General features: G+C 46.8%; 1 protein-coding gene across 1 annotated transcript in view; it reads left to right on the top strand.

Annotated features, from left to right (window-relative positions):
* Positions 1-15,476, top strand: part of PTPRB (protein tyrosine phosphatase, receptor type B) — a 36,012-nt gene extending 20,536 nt beyond the window's left edge. Inside the window, exons 17-31 of the mRNA XM_026052756.1 lie at positions 1,267-1,416; positions 3,794-4,037; positions 4,479-4,585; positions 5,092-5,191; positions 5,786-5,869; positions 5,985-6,002; positions 6,118-6,199; positions 6,632-6,722; positions 7,591-7,667; positions 8,470-8,604; positions 10,242-10,364; positions 10,590-10,753; positions 11,558-11,693; positions 13,693-13,813; positions 15,101-15,476. Of these exons, the coding sequence (XP_025908541.1) occupies positions 1,267-1,416; positions 3,794-4,037; positions 4,479-4,585; positions 5,092-5,191; positions 5,786-5,869; positions 5,985-6,002; positions 6,118-6,199; positions 6,632-6,722; positions 7,591-7,667; positions 8,470-8,604; positions 10,242-10,364; positions 10,590-10,753; positions 11,558-11,693; positions 13,693-13,813; positions 15,101-15,123 (1,655 nt within the window). The 3' untranslated portion in view covers positions 15,124-15,476. The remainder of the gene's footprint in view (positions 1-1,266; positions 1,417-3,793; positions 4,038-4,478; positions 4,586-5,091; positions 5,192-5,785; positions 5,870-5,984; positions 6,003-6,117; positions 6,200-6,631; positions 6,723-7,590; positions 7,668-8,469; positions 8,605-10,241; positions 10,365-10,589; positions 10,754-11,557; positions 11,694-13,692; positions 13,814-15,100) is intronic.
* The last annotated feature ends 4,850 nt before the right edge of the window (positions 15,477-20,326 follow it).

The raw sequence follows: 20,326 nt of genomic DNA, 5'->3' as shown, positions 1-20,326 counted from the left end.
TGCTTGGCTCCCTTTCCTGCTGTGCTTCCCCTCACATTGAGTAGCCTCCTCAGCACAAGGAAGAGCACAAAGTCCTCAGCAAGGATTGTGGATTGTGGCACAGGGTCCTCCTTGGGCTCTCTGTCCCCTCCTTCAAGATGCTGCCTGACCAAGTCACCTGTAGGAAATATTGTTGGGAGGGAATCATGGCTTTTCAAAGCACGTGCTTTGAAGCCACTTCTGCTGTTGGGCTCCTGCTGTGCTGCTCCTGCCTGTGCAGAGCAGAGGGTGGCAATATCACCAATGCAGCTTCTCCTCTCCCCATTAATTGCCTGGTAACTGCACACCAAGGATCCTACAACGTATCATGGAGTCATGTCTCATGTCACAAAAGAGAGAGCAAGTCCTGTTCAAAGGTTCCACATTTGATCTTAATTGTTCTGACCACTGCTGCCTTCCTAGTCTCTGGTTGAACGATGGAAGTCCTATCCAAGGGAACCCAGCTCTGTCCCCAGAACTGCAGCCTAGCTTTGTAGACCTGAGAGGTTTAGGATAAACACATGAATTAATGATTCTTTTTCAGTTTGAAACCTTGCTGTGCAGCTCCCTGCTTACATACCAGATTAAGTTTTCAATGCATGCAATGTAGATTCAGAAATAAAGATTTTTTTAAAAAATCAGCAAGACAGGTCCTTAAAATTGCCACCTTTACAGCATTGTTCCCCTGAAGGTTTGTCTCTATGTCCTTGGCTTTCCAGTTTAGTTCTGCTGTGTTTGAGGTGTAGCTTTTCATCATACGAAGGGCATTTCCTATGGAAATTCTGTGGTCAGGCTGCGCTGTGGTACTCAGCGGCTGGGTGCCRTGTCGGCCTGAGTCAGTGCTGCTCTTCTGATAAAGAAAGCAGAAGTCTAGATGTGTAAAATAAATAACAGGATGCAGCGAGCGTGCTAAGCAGCCTCCAAATACCTGGCTTGAAGCTGTGAACAACTGTCATCTTTAGCAGCTGCAATTCCAGATTTCACAGATTTAGCAAGGCTTGAACACATTTCCATACGAGCTTCTCTAGGGATCCCTGCTGAGGAGCTGCCACTGTTGTTATGGTTAACTCTGTGCTGGCTTGTTGCGTCCTGTGGCAGCTTCCCTGTGGGAGATGAAGGCTCTTTCTTGATTAGAAAGAGATCAGAGCTGAGCTGTGTTAAGAGGAGCATTTTCTTTACTAGTTCTGTCTTGCAACAAATACATAGATAACGCTCTTAAGGGTTTGTCTGTTTTTTTTCATTCCTCAGGTCCCCCTCAGCCGCCTCCCGACATCCGAGTGAACAAGAAAGATGTGCTGATTACCAAATCCTCCATTAACTTCAGCTTTAACTGCAGCTGGTTCAGTGATACCAATGGAGCTGTGAAGTACTTCACCGTCGTGGTCAGGGAGGCTGAYGGTCAGTGTCACCACGCACGAGCACTTGAGTCTCCATAGCCTGTAGCAGTTACACGGGGAGGGACCCCACAGCAACAGACACTTCTCACCTGGTCGCTGGGTYTCACAGGGGCTTTTGCACCTGCCTGGGGCCTCATGCGCTCAGGCTTCTGCTTAGAGAGTTGGTAGAAGCTGCAGAGCTCAGGCAGGTGCAGGAGCTGTGTTTGCACCCAGGGATTCACGTGCTCACACGTGTGTCTGGAGAGCTTCCATAGCAGGAGGCTCGTGCTGGATACCATGGGTAGTGCACACAGCATAAACTGCCTTGCTATGCATGGATCTCAAAAGATAATTAGGATGTTAGGTTGTAACATATTTGAGTCTGTTTTCCTTGTGTTTAGAGCACTTCATTAAGCTGTACTGAGATGGCAGAGGAAGCATCATCTAGTGTGTTTGCTTATGGGAGAAAATGCCKCTGTGTGCAGCACTGTAAAATAGAGCAGAAATTGTCCTTGCAGCATGCATGTGAACCTCCTTTTCTGCAGTTGACCTACATGTGACAAAGCAGACGGATGTCTCAACAATTAATATGCTGGTTTTAGAAATGGGTTTATTTCCTGGCATGCCAGGACATACTTTTTGACCTCTGAGCAAGTTTCTTAATCTCTCCATCCATCAGCCTCTAGCTAAAACAGCAGAGATAATATTTCTACTGCCTGCACTGTGTGCCATGTCTGTGCAGGCTGTAACGCCCTTTGAGGCTGGCACTCAGTACCATGCCCTTGTCTACCTGAATCTTGACATTTTATTTTGAATTTCATTTCATTTYGTATCTCTGGAGATCTTCAAAACCCACTTGGACACAATCCTGTGCCACGTGCTCTAGGTGACCCTGAATTTGCAGAGGGGTTGGACTAGATGATCTCTAAAAGTCCCTTCCAACCTTAACAATTCTGTGGTTCTATGATTTCAGGGGACTCCTGTCATTTCCTATTGTAATTTTCCTCTGCACACATTAGTTAGTCTGTTTTTTGTTTTGTTTTTCACTTGCTTTATGGAATAACAAGTGGTAGGAGCCAGGATTCTGGACCACAGAGATTTCCAGCAAGAGCRCAGGGAAAAATGCCATAGCACTGAACTCACCCAGTACATGCCTATTCCAGCATTGTATCTGGAAAAGTTACAGCCAGCTAGAGTGTCTCCTCAGACAAGTCTCCAGCAACTAGTCAAGCAAGTCTCTGCTGAACATCAGCAAAACAAAACTATCTCCAGGTGATCATGCAATATGTTCTTTAACGGGAGCTGCTGTGTCTGTGTTCAAAATTAAAGTTTATTTCAAGGAACTCTGCTACAATTCAACAAGGTGTGGAGTATTGATAGCTTAAAGTAATACCCAGCCCTGTTCCTAAAGCATCCTTCTCAGTGAAGCAAATGTTAGAGATAAGGGAGATCCATTACACGAAGAGACAGTTTTATGCAGTGTAATCATTTTGCACGGGAGATGGAATAGCTGCATATTAGAAGCTGAGGGAGCTGGGCCTGTTCAGCCTGGAGAAGAGAAGGCCGAGGGGGGACCTGATCAGTGTCTATAGATACCTCAAGGGAGGCAGTGAGGAGGAGGGGGCGGCCTCTTTTCAGTGGTGGCCAGCGATAGGACTAGAGGAAACGGCCACAAACTGAAGCACCAAAAGTTCCACAGGAACTTAAGRGAAAATTTCTTCACTGTGAGGGTGCCCGAGCCCTGGAACAGGCTGCCCAGAGAGGTTGTGGAGTCTCCTGCTCTGGAACTCTTCAAACACGTTTGGATGCAGCCCTGTGCCACATGCTCTGGATGTCCCTGCGTGTGCAGGAGTGTTGGGCTGGATGATCTCTAGAGGTCCCTTCTAGCCTTAAGGATTCTATGATTCTATGAATGCAAGGATAAATTCATGCTGAGATATAGGATTTCCTGTGTTTAGCAAGTTCACGTTTGCTGTAGGAATCACCTTTATCCATTTTCTTCTTTGGGCCTACTTCATTAGCTTGTAAAACTAATCTGGTGGTAGAGAGATGATAAAACTGTGCTTAATAGTCATGTATTTTATCTTCTGTACTGCTCGAAGATCTTTACCAGAGGAAGGTTAGACATGATTTTCACTGCTTGTGAAATGCATGTGGGGAAATGAAGTTTATTGAGGARATCTGTCTGAAATTTTCCCCAAAATAATAGCAAGGTAGGTACTAGATGCTAGCTAACCACTGTAGTTTTGCACTCCCCGAGTAGCCTCTGCAGCCTTCCAAGGAATACTGGAAGATTGGATAGAGTTTAATATGCCTATCCCCTCCATGAATGTGTAATACTGTATCACACAAGTGACTGTGCTCTGTAAACCTTCTCTTTTTGTCTGCACGTGATGTAGGCAGTGAAGGATCCAAGCCTGACGAGCAGCACCCGTTGCCTTCCTACCTGGAATACAAACACAACGACTCCATACGCATCTACCAGACAAATTATTTTGCCAGCAGATGTGCCGAAAGCCCTGATGGTGGCTATAAAAGCTTTGATATTAAGCTTGGAGCAGAAATGGAAAATCTAGGAGGAAAATGTGACCCAGACCAGCAAAAATTCTGCGATGGACCCCTGAAGCCTCGGACAGCATATAGGTGAGATTTGTTGTGATAATTGTGTTCTGTCCATTATTCGTTATGAGTATCTGTTTGCCTGATGCACTTGAGCTTCTGCAGATTAATAATAGGATTGTACAATATTTTCTGCATTTCACTGTGGAATTAAAAAAAGGTGTATTTCGTAAGTAGTATATGAAGTATAGAAACGTATGTAAAGTTTTCATGCAGTTACTAAATCTCAAGGTCCCAGCTGCTGCCTCTGGCAGGACAGCCCTGGAGCGCCCATTCCCAGCAGCCTGGCCGGGATCCGCCTCATCCAACTGTGGGCACTTGTGTCAGGCACCTGCATAAAGAGCCATCTCTGGTCCCTAGGAGGTTCTTAGGTGCCTTTGTGTGATTTTGTAGGTTAATCTGTGTTTTTCTGCTCTTGGCTGTGAACATCTGCTGAACTCTGACTGTAACTGTACCACCTTTTAGGATCAGTATACGGGCTTTCACCCAGCTCTTCAGTGAAGACCCAAAGGAGCTCCCCACACCACTCTTTGCAGACACCTTCTTCTCTTTACCAATCACTACAGAGTCAGGTTAGTGTCAGATTTATGTTTCAGTTGATATAGCAAGTGTTTGAATGTAACTAACTAATTAACTAAAACATTCTGGCATCCAGAACAATTCTGGGGGAGTGAAGCAGAAACAAATAGTTGTGCGGTATCCTGAAAGCTACTTGGAAATGAGGCTGGAGCCCTGGCTTATCCAATCTGAGTTTGAAAATCCAGAGGACTCCTTGATGGAGTAGCTGGGAGCAGAAGAAAGGGTGGATTAAGTTCAAGCTCAGCTCCAATGAAGTTTCTAAATACAAGAGGACCAAACTCGCAGATGCTGGGGTTGTGCTTTCTCTTTTAGTAGGGGTGGGACTAAAAGATTCTGCATGACATTTGGAAAAAGCAGCATGGAAAATCAAGGTCTGGTTTAGCCAGGTTTAGATGCCTTAAATTTCTTTGTATTCTCTTGAGCTGGTGGTAACATATTTCACAAAAAAAATATTGATCATTTGTCCTCCAAATATATAAATACTCTATTCTGTTTCTAGAGCCACTCTTTGGTGTTATTGAAGGTGTGAGTGCTGGCTTGTTTCTCATTGTGATGTTGGTGGCTGTTACTGCTCTCTTTGTCTGCAGGCAAAAAGTTGGGTAAGTTGAGTTCTGTCATCAGCCTCTGCACTGAAGTCAAATCATGTTGTGGTGTGGGCAATACAAGATTTAAGGAAAAGTGCACCAATTTTTAAGAAAATTTTTAGAAAAAAATGACAGGCAAAATCTTGGTCCCCCAACATCTGCATGCATTGAATATGAAACTAAAGACTTCCATCTTAAGAGATTATATAGTACTGATGAAGGATTCAAATACTCACTGATGCTAGTAAGAATTATCCGGTAGGGAGTCACTGCAGAGTTTAGTTTTCAGCAGAAATGTTTGAATAATTCTGAAAGACTGGTTGATCATTCAAATTTAATGGMATTTTGTCAAAATTGAAATGCCTCATAGGGTTTTCATCTAGATTTTAGGAAGAAAGCTCTTGAAACAGAATTTCCCATGGAACAAAAACTGTTTTCTGAGTAGTCCTAACTCYTAGCCAGAGTGTAATTACTCTTTAGCAAGGCTATTCTTAGATTCTTATGATCAAAATGGGCTTTTTAAGCTGCCTTTTCCCAGATTACTAGCGTAAGGTTTGTTCCTSGGGGTATAGGAGCCATAACGATCAAATACCTTTCTTTTTACTCCAGCAATGGCCATGAGAGACCTGCAGCAAGGCTGAGCATCCGTGGGGACAGGCCGCTCGCAGTGCATCTCAACCTGGGGCAAAAAGGGTAACATCCAAAGTTTTGTTTCTAAGAGCACTGTTTTAAATTGGCAGCATGGATGAACAGTCCRTTCGGTCAGTCACTGATGAAGTGTTTCTTTTTCTTTTGACAACATTTCTAGGAACCGGAAAACATCCAGGTAAAAAGAAATATTTAAATACCTAAAATACTTTGTCATGTAACAAATTGGATAAATTATGGCTTTGATTCATCCTGTGGTAACTGTATTTTTTTCTTCCTGTTGAACATTTTAGTCCAATCAAAGTGGGTCAATTTGAAGCATACTTTACCAAACTGCAAGCAGACTCCAACTACCTCCTGTCCAAGGAGTACGAGGTGGGAACAAAATATAGATGAGTTATTTTATGGTGTGGGGGGCTGGCTGAATCAATGGGTTAACCTATATTTGATTGTCCTATTCATACAAATGAAAATAAGTTTGAGAGTCTCGCYTGAGCTCTGCAAGTCCTAATGCTGCCACCAGCCCTTCCTGTGGCAGAGCATCTGCTGTCCAGCAACCTCTGCTTGCCACCTCCGTGGAGGTGGAGGGGCATTSAGGTGCAGGCATATCTGTGTGACAAAACATAGACAGCACCCGTCAGCCCCGTGCTTGCCTTAAACCTGTGTGATTAGCAACTGCAGTTTGATTTTAAAAAAATCCCTGTTCATCATCTCTGAGAGCTAATGAGTGCTCTCTCCCCCCATGTTGCCACATCCTTTAATTATTTTCACCTCACATTTTATATTTCCACTTTTTTTTTCCTGCAGGACTTAAAAGATGTGGGTCGAAACCAGTCATGTGACATAGCACTTCTGCCAGAGAACAGAGGCAAAAATCGATACAATAATATATTACCCTGTGAGTTTTGGGGTTGATTGTGTAATAGTACATCACCTGAGCTATTATTCATGTTTTTCAGCAGAAGTAGTGCAATAGAGAATGTAGCCAATCCCTTCCCTCCTTCCAGTCAGAGATGAAATACCCCTGCCACCTCTGATCCTGGGCCTTGGGGGCAGGTGATGTATGGCCCTGAATGGCTTCACACAGACCAGTAATTTCCTCTCACACTAGAAGTACAATGAGTAAAGTTCACGCCAGAGAGCAGGAGCTCCATTATGGGCACTCGGGCACTGCTGCAAACAGGGACAGCAGAAGTAACAGCAGAGGTATTTACATGTGGGGCATCATCCATTCAGTACTCTCTGACAGACACTCTGACTCAGTTTCTTCCTCAGAGGCCGCAGCAAACCTTCTGCACAGAGTAGAGCAGGGAGCTGCTGCATGACAGTGGTGGCTTGGGCGCTCTGTCCCTCTCGAGCCCTGGAGATGTCCCTGCTCCCAGGGCAGACGTTTGGCCTCCTTGCTCAGCAGGACTCACCGCTGAAGCTCTGCCGCTCTGGCAAGGGCAGCCCAAGGCACTGCCCTTCAATACAGGCTGCTCTCTTGGATGGAGGATGATGTTGTGGCTCTCGTTACCACAGCAAATCCTACACTACTCCACAGGGGAATTTTCCAGCTCTCCCACCCTCCATCTCGTAGTTTTTTTGAGCACTCCATGGCTCTGCAGGGTGAAAGAGGCAATGCAAATATAAGCAGTAGACCCCTAAATTAGCTCTGCCTATAAAACCCTTATAAAAAATCCTGCAGTCCTTTCACATATACATTTCTATCAATGTATAGAAAACAAGACCTAACTCTGAGTCTCTTGTAATCCATTTCTTCCTAGATGATGCATCAAGAGTGAAGCTTTCCAATGTGGACGATGACCCTTGCTCAGACTACATTAACGCAAGCTACATMCCAGTAAGTGACTCAAGGATGTTGCCTTACAGCCCTCTCTCCAGTGCTGCTTGTCCTTCATCTAAAGCTGAGTRTGCAGCTGCTTGCTTAAGGCTCCATTCATTCCCTTGAGCTGCAGCCTGGGAACTCATTTTGTGGCTGTGCTGAAATGCAGTGTCTGGCTGCCATTAAGTTAACTGTGGGTGATCTAGCCAGCATTTAAGGCCATTTCCTTGGATTGCTGTAGTTCTATAAGACAGCAGGTTTAATGGCCAAGGACATGTTTTCAAAGGTCAGTGGTTTTACGCAGTGTCCACCACAACCGTAGCTGTCAGTGCAGGTGGCAGCCTCGTGAACCGAGGCCATCCCGGCGGGGCTGGCGCCTGGCAGGAGGGTCCGTTGGCTGAGACTGCAGCAAGGGCCCTTGCCTGAGAGCTGTGACTGACAGCAGCAGTGGCCACAGCAAGCCACGTTCCCCTCCAGAACTTAGCTCATTTATTAAAGAGTAAAAATAAAACAAAAAAAAAGTCTGGCAGTTCGAGAACTGCTTGAGGCAATGTGCTGAACACAATATGCTGAACAATGTAAAAGCTTTGACTGCCASAGAAAGAATAATATTTAGTTTAACTGGTGTGGGCCCTTCCCTCTCTCTGCTCTCACCAGCCTTGTGCTTCCAGGGCCAAGGCAGCTCTTGCTCTCCCCTTGCTCCTGTCCCAGGCAGGCACAGCTGCTGCAGAACCTGCCTGCAGCCTCGTGGCTCATCCAGTTGCTAGAAGATTTCTTCTTTCACCTCGAGGGGAGCTAACAGAGTTCTGTTTATTTGCAGGGCAATAATTTCCGCAGGGAATACATAGCAACTCAGGGCCCTTTGCCTGGCACCAAGGATGAGTTCTGGAAGATGGCATGGGAACAAAATGTTCACAATATTGTCATGGTAACCCAGTGTGTTGAGAAAGGCCGGGTAAGCAGTGACTCTACCTCATTATTAGTGAATGTTTTCACATATGTTAAATGTTTATGACCATTATTTGCATGACACTACAACACTAAAGGCCGCAGTCAAGGAGAAAACAAAATACACTAAGAGGCAAGAGCTCCAGTCTGGAGACAGAAGGCAAGGGCCAAAAAGTCCACTCTCTAGTCCACAAATGCAAGGCAAGTGGCTTTATTTGCTCAAGTGCAACTCAAATGAATGAGAAGACATGTAAAATGGGTGGGGATGTTTGAAAACAGAGAGAGCAACGAATCAAAATCAGCAGATAAAATCACATCTGCTTCATGCTGCCTTCATGTCTAACTTTCTTACATTTAGGACATTATGACTGAGTGACTCTAGACCTCTTTATCTGTGTYGTTGGCCACGGCTGTTCGTTAAAACTTATAGATCCATACTGAAAATGAAGCACCATGAGAATATTTTTCATGAATTGTAGAGAAACAAGTAGAAAAGGGAACTGTTCTTAATTAGTTTCTTGTGTTCCCTCCCACAGATAAATAATAAAGTCACTTGAGTTTATTTCATTTTTATAAGCCTCTGYATATGGAAGTGAAAATTCAGAGCAAGTTCCTTCTATTCTCAAATACTTAAAAAAAATCAATGTGAAATTCAGTTGAAATGCAGGACTATCTCCAGTCCCATCTTGGACTTACAATGTCCAAGTAGCATCTGTATATAGTCAATTATTATAAAATGATTTTTCCTCTTCTTCTTCCTGCACTTTAATAATTAGTAAATTAGCTTAAAATGCTAGTATTTTTGTTGCCAGCATCACATCCCAAGCTGTGAGGGTGTGTTTGGCAGAAATGAAGCACTTCTTGTTTTTTTCCTCAAGCTGTTGTTCCAGGCTGCATGCAGACCCAGGCAAACCCACCGTGCACTTTGTACTCCACAGATCTCCTTTGCTGATCCCCTCAAGARAGAAAAGAATTGGAGGTTTTATTAAAACAAAACAAAGCAAAACAACGTATTACACTTAAGAGAACAAGCCCCAGCAGCTCAGATGAGCTATCACTTTAAACATAAGCTCTGGAGAGCCAACYTCACCATTAAATATGTGGCATTCTTTGTGACAGTTAAGCCTTAAAGTAGGAAGCAAAGAGATCACTGCACACTGAACAGCCCTACTGGGTGCATGCAGGTTACTGGGCTGCCTCTGCAACCCACCTGCCCGAGCACGACCACATCCTGCAYCTCTGCAAACGGGCTAGATCTGCACAGAGATAAGCCAGCCTGAAGTAGTGTGATCTTAAGGGACGTACGGGGTGTTTCTTCTGAGCTGGTGGTTTTTGCTTCATGAAGAGGAGGGGAAGGCAGAGGCTTTCAAGGCCCGTGGCCTCCTGCACACGAGTAGCTCAGAGCCACRTCTGGCTAAGAGGCAGGGGCTGGAGGCCCAGCTCCTGTCCATGCAGAGCCATGAGAAGCTGCYGGTGACAAGAGGGGACTGGTGTGGAAAACACTGTGGTGCCCACAAGAGGACACTAGTCCTAGTTTCAAGGAAAAGAGGCCTGGTGATGAAATCTTCTCCTGCCAGTGCTGGAAGGGGGCATGGACTCCGGCTCCCATCAGCACTGAATCCATATTTTCCTCTCTCCCTGCAGGTGAAGTGTGATCACTACTGGCCCCTTGACCAGGATTCCTTGTACTATGGAGACCTGATTGTGGAGATGCTGTCTGAGTCGGTGCTCCCAGAGTGGACAATACGAGAGTTTAAAATCTGCAGTGTATGTTTAGATCCATTTTACATATATATATATAKAGTTAAATTAATTGTCGTAGAAAAGTCTGCAGGACTGAATTAGGAAGTTTTAATCTGACTTTACCACGGCTGCTTATGGCTGCTTTGGTGYCAGCTGCCATAAAGTAGCATTCACTCTGAAGGTGCAAGGCGGCTGTGTGCATCTGCCSCAGTTGTCCTGATAACCCAACACTTCTGTGTCTCCCCACAGGAAGAGCAGCTCAACTCAACGAGGCTCGTTCGTCACTTCCACTACACCGTGTGGCCAGATCATGGGGTGCCAGAGACCACGCAGTCTCTGATCCAGTTTGTCAGAACCGTAAGGGATTATATCAACAGGACTCCAAACGCAGGACCAAGCATCGTGCACTGCAGGTACGGGCAGCATCGGTGGCCTGGTGGCACAGAGCTTTTGCACAACCCGACGGGAAGTTCTCCAGAACGTGTATCTGTTTGTACCTGCCTGTGGGCAGCCGCAGAGCTTGAGCGAGAGCGATGGGTCCCAGTCTGCAGCTTTGTCAGAGCAGCAGTTCCCAAGGCACATGTACTTATCACCTCACCCTGCAGGTGYCCCGAAAATGGTACCCAGGGATCCACCGTGTCTCTGTGGAACCACAGGAGGACACTAAGAGTGCCAGGTTGCCACTTCCTAAGGSGTTCATCTCTTTTTTGCATTCCTAAATCGCCTCTGTGCTGTGTGGGCTGAGGCAGGCCCACATGTGTCGGCCTGTATATCATGTACAGCAGGTCAGAGTGGTCAGCTCTCCTCTTGCCCTGCTTTCCCCCTACCCCACTTCCCAGCATTTCAGCTGCTGGGGACTCTGGGATGCTAAAAGGTTGGCAAGACTCTGCCTTGGATGCCCTTCCGTTAGATACTTGCCAACCTACCTTACAGAGTCAAGCCTCCAGGTTCAGCCCTGGAAAGAAGTGGAAGTTTAAGAGTCCCCTGCAGCCAAAGGCAGCCTCTCAGTGTACCTCAGGCCCTGAGCTGATCCAAAACAGAGAACAGGATAGGCAGGAGCAGTGAAACCTCCTCTGTGGCTTTCCCTTGGCTGCTCTCTTCTTTTCCCAAAACAAGTTCCACCATAAGGAGTTTGGGATCCTGGAGGTGCCCTATGAACTGTGAGCTCATATGAACAGTGCCTTGATGAATCTCTTTTAAAAACTGTCTTCCCCCAGTGCTGGTGTTGGGAGGACCGGCACATTCATTGCGCTGGACCGAATCCTGCAGCAGCTGGACTCCAAGGACACCGTGGACATCTATGCAGCAGTGCATGACCTGAGGCTTCACCGGGTTCACATGGTTCAGACAGAGGTACGTCCTGCACGGCCCACAGCGCAGGGCAGCATCCACTGCCCTAAGTAACAACCTCTCACCTTAAAGGCTCTCAAAGCACCTCACAGTTACCCCAGTGAGGAATTCCCGTCAGCTCATTTACCTGTGAGACTCTCTAGCTCGGGATCACTTGGGCTGGCTCCCCTRCAGAGGTAAAACCCGTGCAAGTGGTAGCTCTGCTCTCTGCAGATGTTTTCTCCCACTGCCACTGGATCACAGTCAGCATGACAGTGTAATGCAGAAGCCATTTAACAGCACGTTGCACCGTTAATATAATACCCATTTTCTCTCTTTAAAAAGAGATATCTCCATGGGTGATGGGCTTGGAAGGCAACYCTAAAGCAGACTTAAGGGTAGACATAAAAGGAATGAGGCAGAAATAATTATTTAAACGTTTCTCATTTTAAAACTCCAACACTGATCTGGTGTCTCTGCAGTTCTTTATTCATTAAGCTGCTCTGTCCATCTTTCATTAGTGATACTGGAAAAGCTGTTCAGTCTTAGGCTAATACATTATGYGGAAGGATAGTGCAGTGCAGAAAAAGTGCTTGGGATTTTTTCAATGCTTTTAAAAGTGTAAGAAAATCACTTTAAGCTAAAAGCTTAATAGCACCTAAACACTTAGGAGCTGATTTTACAAGGGAGAGTTGTGGAGGCACTCTGTGCRTTTTCCCTGTGAACTGTTAATAGAGGAATTAGAACAGGTTTGATGGGCCTGTCGGTAGCTTGATACTAATGGAGCTCTTTGTTGCAATTTGGAAACAAAAATATCAGTGGCTGAGCTTCCTGATAGATGTAAAAGACACAGATGGGCATAAAGAGAGGTACCRTTGGGAATGTAGAGAGAGAAATTTCCTAGAATTGTCTTAATCACAGAAAAACTCCTCTCTGAGATGAGACCAATTCTCAGCCTGGATGTCTGGACATCCTCAGAGACGGCTCCAGCTCATTCCCTCCGGATGCAGTCAGCAAAGGCCGACAGGCGTCTCAGGAGGGTGTTTTTCCCCCTAACCTGGACTCCTATCTAAGTACAGGCGAAAAAGAGAGAGAAAGAAATGCTTTTTCTTGCTGCTCTCCCAACTATTTTGAGAGCCTAGGTTTGACACAAGAGTTACGTGATATGAAACCCACCATTGGCATCACCTGGGCATGAGATTCAATGCCAAAGTCAGCCAGAGCCGAGCAGGAGGGAGCAGCAGCATTACCCCCCTGGCAGCATCACACTCGCCTCGGCAGCGCTCAGCCCTGCTCGGGTCCCGCTCGGACGTCCTGCCCACGGGAGACGTCCCAGGCAGCGTCCTGGCCTGGCAGGGAGCGCTGCTGCTCCCGCGTGCTCACCCTGCTCGTGCTCTGCCCAGCTCGTGGCCCSGGGGCTGTGTCGGTGGCCGGGCAGGGTGGTCTCTCAGCACGACATTCAGCAGAGCTCTGGCTCACATCTGTGTCCAGCTTCTGCCCTGCATCCCTCACCTCCAGAGGCAGYGGCTCTGTGTGCAGAGCAGCAGTGCCAGCCACCCCAGAGCCACGGAAGTTTGGGATCAAAAGGCACTGCTTTGTGGGGAGCATTCTGGCTTCTGTTCTACTTAGTGTTGTGGCAAAGCATGCCAACAGGAGTAGCTACTCAGCACAGCATCATGTCAAATAATGCCTTACWACTGATAGAGCTTCCCATCAGGATGTGAACAGTCAAAATATATTAACTTACATTAATCTATATGCTATATTTGTGGTATTTCTAAAAACAGATTATATTTAATAAAGAATAAGGGAGCTTATTTTGTAGAAAGAAATGCTTCCTGTATGCACCATCATGAAACAGATGACTGCATTACCAGTGTGGACAAGAGATTAATTCTAGAAGGATTTATTCACTTTAAATACCACCCTTATTTTGTTAGCCTGGAATCATTTTTCACAGCAAAACAAAAGGAATTAGAGAGTTTCCCAATGAGACTTTAAAAAAATGCAACGTGTTTTGCAGTGTCAGTATGTGTATTTACATCAATGTGTGCGAGACGTGCTAAGAGCCAGAAAAATACGCAGCGAGCAAGAAAATCCCTTGTTTCCAATATATGAAAATGTGAATCCAGATTATCACAGAGGTAAGTGCAAGTTTACGGAATCATAAAATGTTTCAGATGTAATAACTCATGGACAATTTAACTGAGGAGGTTTAATTTCCTCACTGCTCTATTCTTGTCCCTCTTGCAACTTCATTTTCCTCTCAAGCGGCTTCCCCACCAAATTTCAGCACCTCCAAATTTATTTCCTCCATTATGAGTCACTATAATACCTATTCCTGCTCTTACCTTACCTTCTTGCTCTCCCTGTATTGAACTTTGTGATTTCTGTGCTTAATAGCACAGAACTGAGCCCTTTCCCTGTCATAATGTTGGCCTCTCTATTTGCTTGTCTCCCATCTAGAGCACAGGCTGGGCTCCCTTCTCCCTTCTGTCATTGATGGAGTCTTCTAGGGATTTCTGCCTTGAATCCCACTCATTTCCCCCATACCATATAGGGCGCCTTAGGAGACTTCCACCTGCATTAAGTGTATCATGTAGGTGACCAAGTCTGTGGTCTTTCTTCTTCTTGCAGCTCCTTATTCCTTGTTTGCCTTTTTCCTTGCCTGTATCCAGTCCATTAGTGATAATGATTTGCAGCTGTATTCACAAAGAGACACGGGTTTTGTAGTGCCTGTGGGCACCTTGCTGCCTGCAACCCCTCATCCCATTGGGTAGCCAGGCTCCCTGTACGTGTAGGGCTTGAACAAGAACGTGCTCCAGAAGCCTGGTCTCATTTCCAAAGGCGAGACCAGGCGATGCTGTTGTGGCTGCATCTCAGCTGCATCTTTGGGGCATCACAGTGCTGACTGGCCTGCTGGAGCAAACTACAGCTCGAGAACATATGGGAAGGCTGCTCGTTATTTTATTTTTTCCCATGGCTGTAGAGAAGGGGAGATTCCTGCAGATCCAGCTGGCACTGGAACCACAGCCAGCCCTGTCCCAGGCTTTGGAAAGTGCTCCTGAACTTAGAGACCTTTGAGACCATGAGTCTCCTTACGGGCAGTATTGAACTGAGGCCCGCTGTGTCCCTGTAGAGTGTCCCAACCAGCTGCCTGTTGCGTGTTCCTAGCAGGAGTCCAAGTAAGCGGAGTGGCACAAGGCAGGACTGCCACCAAAAGCAGGGCTGGGATCTGCTCTTCAGTTCTCATGTCACTCACCAGCCACTGCTGCTGCCACCGCCACTCGCAGAGCAGAGGGGAAAGTAAAGTCACCTGCTTTGGGGTTTTTTGTTTGTTTTTCTTTCTAAATTTCTATTTTTTTCATTTTTTCTATTTTTTCTATTTTTTCTTTTTTTTTTTCTAATTTTGTTTTTTTTCTTGCTTTCAGATGCTGTTTATTCAAGGCACTAAGAATGTTACAGACAACCACTTTTGTGACCACACTTGTTAACCAGCAGTTTCGTTTGTTTCTTTCTATATATGTATTTCATGCACTAGAAAGGTGCCAGACCTTTCTACTGAGACTGTGTATAATTTATTGGTCTGGTAATTTTTTTAAAAGATATATAATTTAACTGTAATAGATATTAATGTATATAATTGTATTTTGGCATTATGTAAATATGTATTTTTTCTATAATGTTTATATTAATATTAAGCTTCAGATAATGCTATTATTTTCTTACACAGTTTTTTATAAACTGTTCTATATAAACTATTTTAAATTCTATGGCTAACAGGACAGCTGAATTTGGGGCAGGTTATATATACTGGCACGTAGCACACAGGAAAGGGTCCTAATAGGGCTGCTTCTCCTTTTTTTTCTCTTTTTCTTTTTTTTTCCTTTTTTTTTCTCTTTCTTTTATCCTTTTTTTCTTTCTTTTTTCCCTTTTTTCAAAATCTTTTACCTGGTTCTGTGTTTGTGAGATGAAATAAGCTCCCGCAGCGCGGGGGAGCAGTTGTCCTGCGCAGGGATCACAGCGCGACTCCACACTTGACACCTGCTTGTGGTCTCACCAGGATGGGCGGAATCCGGGACCCGCCTGTTACAGAACTCACCAACGGCCACATAAACCAGGAGAGCTTCAAACTGGAGAGGCGACGAGYGTGCTAGGGAAATAAAGGCTGCCAAAGGCCGGTATCCTGGACTTGACACCACCGGCTTCGGCCTTTCCCGACCCAGTGTCCTCCGAGGTCTTGGCCACCAGCCTTGGTGTCGGCTCTCGCAGCAGCTCGGAGCACACAGGCCCAGCCAGGCTTGTAGATGTCCCCGTGTGAAAACCTTGCTCGGGCGCCTTGTCTRTCCCTCGGCACGAACTCCCCCGGATCCCAGGATCTGAAGGAGGGAACAGCATTCCCATGGAGGCCATGGTTACCTGGGGCAGAACCCCAYGGAAACATGCGGTGCCTCCCGCTTTTTCCTCCGTTCTTGTGCTAGACAAACCCTGGATGAGCAGGAAGGGACGACGGAGGCGGCGGCTCCGGGTGGCTCCCAGCAGCTGACCGTGGGGCGCAGCGCGGCGGYGCCTGCAGCGCCTCTGGGGCCTCCCTGTTGAGCGGGAGTCTCCGTGCTCGTTCCCAGCAGGACGTTACATTTCGCTGTGAGGGCTCTGCGGGACACGAGCCGAGTCCCCTCCCGCTGCGCGTTGCTGTGTCCTTGTTAACATGGAGGGAAGGGGGAGACGGGATGGCTCCATGCCTGGCGCGAGGGCCCAGGCCGGCACCCCCCGCTTGGGGAGGACTCACATTCCAGTGTAAGCCACGGGGGTCACCCAGGAGCACAAGCAGTGTCCGGAATCCACGGAGAACAAACAAAAAGTATCTATGTAGCATTTTTTTTTTTTTTTTTAAATATAAGACACCTACTTATCAGGAGAGCTAATTGTATTTACGGTGCCTCGGAGCTGAATAACAGGAGCGGTGGGAAGTGGCTAATGTAGCAGGAATGGACTTGGAGGCGCCTGAGTCTTGGGCAAGGGCTGCTCTTGAGGACAAGGCGCCCTCCCCTGAAGAGGCTGTCCCTGTTCCGAATGTCTGCAGGCGACGTGCAGGATTCCCTCGGGATGTTTCCYGATGGCAACGCTGCAAAGCAGGGCTGGCGTTACTGCCCATCCATGAGCTACGATTTGCACACACGGAGCTGCCCGAGTGACGTCGGTGAAAGTCAGCACGGAGAAAGCTTGAAGACGCCGTCCAACTTCTCAAGCACTTCCAGGGTTGGGCTTTGAGGTTGGTTCAAATTTTTGTAATGGAAGTTATTTAATAATGAAGAAAAAATGCAACTGACGTTTTTAATCTGTGCAATACAGTCACAAGCTCCACTACCGATAATAGAGAAAAAAGAAAAAAAAAAAAAAAAAAGAAGATTTTACATAGCTGGAGTTGTTAAATGATATTTTTTGTTACTAATGACGCACACAAGTGGACGAGAGAAATCGGCATACTGTGAAGATGTCATAAAAGTGCAACTTTATACACTTTTCTCTGCTGCTTAAGTTATTTATACAGCTTATCTGGGTGCCTAATGTTGCCAGAAATACCCTTTTATGCCGCGATACGTTAGGATTTTCCTCTCGGCTGCGGAACAGAGCAAACGAAAGGTGCGAGCTGTGTGCCTGCGTGGTGCGTGTCCCTGCCTCGGCTCGGGAAGCTGCGGCCGGGCACGCGGAGCATCCGCACCCAGCGTGTGCCGAGGGATCCCCCTCGGAAGCAGAGGTAGGAAATGCTGGAGAGGAGGGACTCGCTGCATCTAGAAARTACTCTGGAATTGGGGTGCGCAGAACGGCAGTGAGCCCGGCAGGCTGACATGCAGGGCTCGGCTTGTTTCTTCATTTGTTTGCAAGCGAAGGAAATACTGCAAGTCAAGTAGCTAACACGGATTGCTGTCTGGTAGGGCCCTGTGTTACAGGGAGGAAGAAAGAAAAACAGATTTTTGACATACGGCTAGCCGTAAATTTTTTGCCTGTGCCTGCAATAAAGTAACTGAAAAACATTTTTCATATATTCCATTCTCAAATGCTATATCCTTACTTATATTTGTGTTCCTAACAAATGCTGGGTGAGCACAGAATTGTGCCACTCTTGGCTATTTAATTTATGCATTTGTTAAGTCTATTTTTATATTTCTAGCTACGGTCAACAAATCAAATATATTGGAGTGTATTTTACACCTTTTTATAAATAGTTCATGAATAAAAGTCATTAAAAAAAAGAAGCCGTGTCCCTGTCTCCTGTTTGCGCTGCGTTAGAGCCGCCATCCCGCTGCTTGGAGAACAGGTTGGGATTGAGTGATTCCAAGTGAGCCGCTCCTCGGGGGACATTCAGTGCATCAGTGTCAGCTCTGCTGCTGGTGACGCTCCTGTCCCTGCCACCCACCGCCCGAGGAGCTGAGCGCGCACACGGACAAATGCGCTGCACCCCATCCCGTCCCATCCCATCCCATCCCATCCTATCCCATCCCAGCCCATCCCAGCCTATCCCCTTCAGCACAGGGCTCCAGAACCATCCATGTGCCCATGTGGTTGGGGCGCTGCAGCCGTCACGTCCCTCTTGCCACCTCTGTGCGTGTCTCGCACCCGAAGTGCCTGGGACGGGCTGACTCTGGCTAGTTAAAAGGMGCGATGATTTATTAGGGTTTGGGGTATTTCTGTGCTCTGCTTTGGTTTGGTTCCGCGGTTACTCGCTGCGGGGATGTCCGTGAAGGCTGCAGTGGAGCTCTAGGTTTCCTCGTGTGGTATCAGCCCCTCGGGGCCGCGTTCCCTCCTGAAGCCACCCCGGGCGCGGAAGGGCCCAGGGGAGACAACGCGCGTGGTCCCTCCACGCAGGAGAAGCCTGGCAAGAGCCACGGCAAATCTTCTCATGGGTACAGCCGGGACATGGAGACACGGAGGGTTTTGAGCACTTCTGGTTTACCAGGAACACGGTGATTTCTGTTAAAATTTTGCCAGCACTGTAACCTGTTACTTTTTCATAAAGTGGGCCTGTTTTATTCTCCTGGGATTGATAAGTAAGTTATACCGTGCCCWTGCTTGACTTGTTCAAGACCTGGCCTTGATTCTAGCAGAGATCAGGACCAGATACCTCTTAGAGAGGCTGGACAAAGAGCTTTCCGTGGCGAGGRCACAGCCTGGAAGGCAGCTGCTGCCAGCAAGCGGCACTTGGAACAGGCTCAGGATGGGAAAACTCAGGCCTGAAACCAGAAATAAAAAACCTAGGGAGTTGAATTGAGCAACATCCACATGTGTCCTCGTGCAGAGGCCCACATGGGTGAAACCTGGCGAGCTGGCAGGTTTCATGTCTCCAAACAGCCTCTGTAGAGGCTGGACGAACACCCAGAGTGTTTAGATGTGGTCACATCAGCAGGGCAGAGGTGGCTCCCTGGGCTAATCCTCCAAGGCTGCCTTTACAATCCGTGTAGACATGATCACTCGCCCCCATGCAGACACTCAGAGTAGGCCAGAAGAATCATAGCCCACAAGTGTCTGCTTTTCACCAGAGACAAAGAAGATGTTTAGACTGGCAAAGCAGTCATTTTAGTAGACATCTCTAGCGCCTAACATAGACATCTATGACTTTAAATTACCAACATACTACTCCTGATTCCCAGCAGTGTTTTAGACTAGATGTTGACTTACTCCATTCTGCCAAATGGAAGCGATTCTGGAGTCATAAACATTTTCCAGACACCTGTGAAAGGTTTCTGGGGTCCTCTGGGGACCATGCCCTTTGGGGCTCTGCTGGARCTGGTTGGGGTTTTCAGAACAACAGCTTAGACTCTCAAAGCTTTGAACCAAATCCTTGGGATTCACTCCCAAAAACCTGTGGTTAAACCAAGACCCCGGTCCACTTCTCACACGGCTTCAGGTCACTCCTCGGGCTGCACTTCCTTCTGTCCCACAACCGGCGAGCACGAGGGACCTGCAGCGCTTGTGGGGCTCGAATGATGAGAGCACGAACCAGCGGGGGACGGGGCTCCGCAGAGGCTGGATGGCTCTGCAGGATGGTGGTTTCCTCCTCTTCCCAGGTTCCTTCTCATCCCAGCATGTATTTATGGCCCAGCTTTTGCCCATCACAATCAGTGTGTCTTGTCTAGACGAGAACAAGAGTGTCTCTTGTTCTAGATCCCTACACCAGCCRGCAAGAAGAAGTAATCAGAAGGGACTGATCCCTAGAAATTATTCCTTAGGAATTACTTCCCTGTCCCTCGCATATTCACACATATCAGTAGGGRTAAGGATATATTTCAATGTTATTTGCTTGCATTGGCACACAGCTCTCTCTTATGGCCCTATTTGAAGACAAAAAGCTATGAAGCTTGTTTCTACTTTGCAAATTTATTATTATTATCATTATTGTTATTATTGTCATTATTGTTRTTATTGTTATTATTATTCCTCTTGTTTCCACCATAATTCCAAGGCCTCTCCTGCTGCCCCTGGGTATATGGGTCAAGTGTGTCTGGTCTTTGCTGGGACTGGGTTTGAGGCTGCAGACGGCAGAGCCTTCGGTTTTGCTTTCCATGCTGCAGGAGGTAAAGCAACCTGACACCAAGGGACCAGGAGGCTACCAGAGGAGGCTGGGGCTGAGCTCTCCTGTAAAAATACACGGCAGGAAT

The sequence above is a fragment of the Nothoprocta perdicaria genome, unplaced genomic scaffold, assembly GCF_003342845.1.
Source record: "Nothoprocta perdicaria isolate Ctin4 unplaced genomic scaffold, notPer1 scaffold_91, whole genome shotgun sequence".
Lineage (NCBI taxonomy): Eukaryota > Metazoa > Chordata > Aves > Tinamiformes > Tinamidae > Nothoprocta > Nothoprocta perdicaria.
The sequence above is the reverse complement of the archived record's forward strand: the minus strand, read 5'-3'. Positions and strand labels throughout refer to the sequence as shown.